The following is a 4,711-nucleotide window of genomic DNA, read 5'->3' on the forward strand; positions in this document are numbered from 1 at the left end:
GAGCCGCCGGCGTGAGAATGAGGGCGCTGCTGAGCCCAGGGACTGGGATGGCCTGTTGCTGCTGTGGTCCCAGAGCTCCACCCGAGACCTGAGGGAAGCCGTCTGCCCGTGAGTCCTCTCCCGCTTGTCTGTCAGCTTGTTTGAAACATGCTGGGTTTTCTGCCCAGCTGGCTAAGGGGAGTCCCTGGAAACGCAAGGGTGTGGGTTTTGGCAGACTTCAGGGAAGACATGCCAGATGAGCCTGGGAGACTCCAGCTTAGTCTGGATTCAGGAGATATCTCCTCGGGCCAGCTAGTAATTGTAGGATAAGCCTAATGAGTCTTCACAGGATGAAGAGAGTAACGTGCCAAGGTAGCAATCGATGTCCTCATTCGAGAGGTTGAAGCTGGTGCTCAGAGAAGCGGGGAACTTGGCCAGAACAAGCAGGTGTGCACCCAGACAGAACCCCCAGATCCGGCCATTGGAGCTCAGGGAGGCCACTGGTGTGGCTTGTCCCTGTGGCAGGGGCCGAGGCATGCAGCCCACCCTGATTCCTGCGGGGGCCTGACTTGGGAAGTGCCATCTGGTAGCTTTGAGACTCACCAAACCAAATTGCACTGGAGAGAGGAAGGACACCTTCCTTCATCCACCCCCCACCCCCGCCGGATTCCCACATACCCTGACCCCTTTCTCTGGATTTCGGAGCCATTTCCAGAGTCCCGCTCATATGACCTCATTCGAAGTGCACTGTGGACGAGCTGCCATCTGCAGCTGCTACCACAGCAGCCAAGGGCTTTAGCTCCCGAGTACCTCCCTTCCTTTGGAACTTGGGGGCCCTCTACTCCCCACTTGCACACCACACACCTTTGCTGAGGATTGTGGGGACCCTCACTCAGTTTGCAGCACGTTGTAGCCATCCCTGTCCTCTCAATACCTCCCTTGAAACTCAGCTTGTGAGCTCCTTTGGAGCAGCGTGGCCCACCTGCAACACTGCAACGGAAGAGACACAGCTGACAGTGAAACAGCAGCTTAGATCTGACGGCCGGAAAGCTCTGTCAAAAGGGACCTCCCTCTTCACACCGTAGAGGCTCTAGGAGCCGCCAGGGTTTCGGAACCAGTGCTGGGGCCAAAAGGACTCCACAGCTGTTTTCCTTCCTGGGGAGGGTTCTGGCTCGAGTGGGAATGGCTCAAGTCTCCTAAGGTTCTGAAAGCCCACTGTGTGCAGATTCACGGTACACAGAGAGCAGAAGGTGGAGTCCTGTCCTGGAGGTGGTCACAGCTCACGGATGAGCCAGGCAGGCAGGCAGGCAGGGCATGAGAACACCTGAGCTGCCTTCATGAGTGAATGGTGTGGGGGCAGAGGAAGAGAAGCCGGTCTGCTCCCTCGTGTGGTGCCCAGGGCAGGTTGTCCCCAGAGGAATCCCTTACGACAGTGAGGACTATCACGGCTGTTTCCCAAGGGGTTCTGTCAGTGCGTGTCTTCCCCGGAGCGGTCAGGCCGTCTCTAAAATACACTGGCCATGGGCATTGCCTCTCCTTGGAACTTCCCATCTGTTTCTCTTTTTTATGGAACAGTGAATTTCTAGAGGGGTTCTGGGCCACAAGGATGTTGGGTCATTTTCTAGCCTTCTGTCATGAAGAACGCTTTCCTGGGCGTTGGGGTGGTTTGTTGTTCCAGCTCCCTTTCTTGGCTTCTTTTGGGAGCTGGTGCAACAAGAGGAGCTCAGCCTCTGCCTTCTGGCTGAGATGGCACCCTTCAAACAGCAATGCCTGCCTGGAGATAATGATGGCATTTGCCAAAAGGGCTTCGTTTGGCACATGGTATCTTGAAAGGACGTACAACGTCCTTTCGGCTATCAAAGGCTAGTTCAAAGGACATAAACATGAGAACTCTCCAGTGGAGTCTTACAGTAGGTGGAGCGTCCGAAAAAAACTCCTTCAGTCATTTCACTGAGAGTCATTGATTGGGGACACCAAGAATATAGGAAGGAATGCAGAAGGAAAAGATGAAACTGTGTTCAGGATCGGGCGGAGGGATGAACAGGGCGTGCTTGCCTTGAATCCAGGCTTTGTTGGGGGGTGGGGCATAAAGATGGAACGGGTCTGAAACTACAAAGTGGTGATGGTAACACAGTATCACCAGAGTTACACAACAGTGTTCCCAAATTGCAACAATGATGAAAAAGTTTACTAATCCCAACTTAACCAACAAAAATACAGGAAACCATGCAAAAAAGAAAACATCACCAGAAAGGTGGAAACAAACCAAATGCAAAGCAGTTCGGGGGAAAGGAACTCCATGTCCCCTGGGGGCAGACCGAGTTGACGGCGTCCACGGTGAGCAGACAGGGATGGAGGCTGCAGAGCCGACCGCTCCCCTGGACGTGGTGTTTCCGGCAAGGGCTCTGGGTCTCTGTCCAGAGCGGGGGCTCGTTCTCCCTGCAGGGGTGGGTGAGTCATCGTGGGCGTCTGGGTGTTGCGCGGGAGCCAGGGCAGGCTCTCCCTGCCGAGGCGGTGACTCCTCCTCTGCCTCGGGTTCTCCTGCCAAAGGCCGAGCAGGTAGAGGTGCACGTGGAGGTGGAGGTTCTGGCTGAGGGGGTGGGACATCAGTGCCTGGGGCTGGGGGTCCTGCAGGCACGGAGATCCGATCTGCCCGGTGTGCTGGCCAGTACCCAGCTGGCCTGGTGTCTCTGCGAGGGCAAGTCTCGGTTCTCCATCTGCCCTCGGTGGATCCCTGGGTCCTGCACCTGGAGCCACCACCTCTGTAGGGACAGGTCTGGGAAGTGGAGCCTGGTTCCAGTTGGAGGCCAGTGCTAGAGCTGTGGGAGAAGCATCGTTTGCCCGCAGGCCAGCCTTGGCATGTGCGTATCCCGGGACAGAAAGCTTCCAAGAGATTCCCAAAGAATACCCAGGGTCGGATGTCTTTTGGGACTGAAGTGTGCAAGATGGGGGGCGGGGGGTGTGAGGCCAGCGCTTGCTGCAGGCCCAGCAGCAGCTTTCGGGGACTCGTCCCTGTGTAGCTCAGCACCCCCTCCGCACACACTCCCGTACACCAGCCCCAGCGTCCTCACCTCTGTGCTCTGGCGTGCTGGGCTCCAGGTCCTCCTGCTGCCTCAGAGGCCGGGGTTCTCGGGACTCTGGGTCGGAGCCGGGTGTGCTGAGCTCCGTGGCAGCCTCAGACTGGGCCGCCGGGTGTATCCTGGGCGGTGTCTCGGCAGCAGGCCTTCCCCGCCTCCGCTTCGCCCCCGGTGGGGCTGATGCCTCCGTGGGCACGCTCACCTGGAGCCTGCACTGGGCCTCACGGGCGGGGGGGTGGTGCTCCGACCCCTCCCTCCGGGAGCTGGATGGGGTGTCCCCGTCCTCGGCCTCATCACGTGGGAAGCTCTGCAACGACAGTGACCGTCAGCCAGCCATGCTGGGAGTTTTCCGAGCTGGGCCTGGCCAGTGGAGCCGCTGCTTCGGCCTGCTCGAACTTCTCTGCCCAGAAGGGTCAGAGACGTGTGTCTGCTCAGATCCCCACCCGGGAGGAAAGAGACCCACCTGAGGGTGTGAGGTCAGCCTGGGCGGCCGGCCCTGCCCGCACTCTCCCCATCCCGCCCAGCATGCTCTCCCCTGGGGTGTGGACACAACTTGTCCGCAGGCTTCTGACCCCACATCCACCTGGGCTTCCTTGAGGGAGACACACCCCGAGAAACCCGCATCCACACACACAGGCAAAGGACCCGGTGTTTCCGGGTGGCATGGGAGAGGTGGCCTGGCCCGGCCTGGGGCTCCCCGTGTTACCTTTCTGTTTCTCCGGGCAAAGGGCCAGAGGCGTCTCGGGGGTGCCCTGAGCCAACGTCGACAGGGTGCCCACGCACACTGCCTGTGAGCTCTCCTGAGGCCCCGGCCTCTGGGCAGGGGCAAACAGCAGAACATCTCGGCAGCAAGTGATCTGGCTGGGGGCTCCTCTCCGCTCTCGAGGCCTGGATACCCGGGTTGCGGGTTCTGTTGGGTTCTGTTGCCGGCAGGTGACATCATTTCCTGGGGTTCGTGCTGAGGTCCCTTCCCCAAAACTTCCCAAGCGAATCCCTGGGTTTCTGACTGCTCGACCACCACCCTTAAGCCATGTGCAGGCACAGTGACACCCACCCAGCCCAGCCGACAGCCCTGGGGAGGCCTGGGTGCAGCCAGGGCCTGAGCTCCGAGGGCCCCGCTGCTCTCAGACCAGGCTCCTTCTTCTCATAAGTGGTGTGGCCCTGGACAAGCATATGCCCCTCAGGGTTTCCCCAGTCTCTCCATCTGCAGAGTGGCGGTCATTCTCCCATCTGCTTCCTAGGTCTGTCGGCCTACGAGCAGCTCCATGCCTTTCCACCTGGGGCCGATATCACGTGGAGCGTGTGCGCTGAGACTTCAGAAAGAAAGATTCCTTCCTGGGCTGACACAGCACAGAATGGGGCAGAACGAGGCCTGGATGTGCCGTGGTACCCAGGAAAAGGCACTCCCCCTCCTGACTGTTTTGAGACCCCGCATCCAAGTTGGAGGACCGAAAGGAAGACTCGAAGGTCTCCCTCTCTTATAGAAAAGAGTGGCCAACTTTCTGGTCCTCTGTTTCCATTGAGATTCTGTTCAAGTGTCCCAGCTCGGCTTCTGCGGGTGGCTGAGCTTCTAATGGCTCCCTGCGTTCTTGTCTTTTCCTCTCCAAACCTTCCGTCCTTTTCCCCCTTCTGGGGTGGATGGGCGCTGTCATTGC

General features: G+C 58.9%; 1 protein-coding gene across 1 annotated transcript; it reads right to left on the bottom strand.

Annotated features, from left to right (window-relative positions):
- Window positions 1–844: 844 nt before the first annotated feature.
- Window positions 845–3,931, bottom strand: LOC145517318 (uncharacterized). Its single transcript, XM_081519597.1, has 3 exons — window positions 3,763–3,931; window positions 3,051–3,363; window positions 845–2,798 (listed from the first exon to the last, which is right to left on the bottom strand). The coding sequence occupies exons 1-3, from the start codon at window positions 3,895–3,897 to the stop codon at window positions 2,170–2,172; spliced, it is 1,077 nt and encodes a 358-aa protein (XP_081375723.1). The 5' UTR covers window positions 3,898–3,931; the 3' UTR covers window positions 845–2,169.
- Between the last annotated feature and the right edge of the window lie 780 nt (window positions 3,932–4,711).

This window comes from Giraffa tippelskirchi, chromosome 8 (assembly GCF_054371585.1).
Source record: "Giraffa tippelskirchi isolate mGirTip1 chromosome 8, T2T-mGirTip1v1.2.pri, whole genome shotgun sequence".
Classification (NCBI taxonomy): Eukaryota; Metazoa; Chordata; class Mammalia; order Artiodactyla; family Giraffidae; genus Giraffa; species Giraffa tippelskirchi.

Excerpts from the sequence above, each read along its gene's own strand:
- LOC145517318 (XM_081519597.1), bottom strand. The coding sequence starts at position 3,897 with ATGTTCTGCTGTTTGCCCCTGCCCAGAGGCCGGGGCCTCAGGAGAGCT. Across the intron at positions 3,364-3,762 it reads TTGCCCGGAGAAACAGAAAG|AGCTTCCCACGTGATGAGGC; the intron begins GTAACACGGGGA and ends CTGTCGTTGCAG. Across the intron at positions 2,799-3,050 it reads CAGCACGCCAGAGCACAGAG|CTCTAGCACTGGCCTCCAAC; the intron begins GTGAGGACGCTG and ends CTTCTCCCACAG.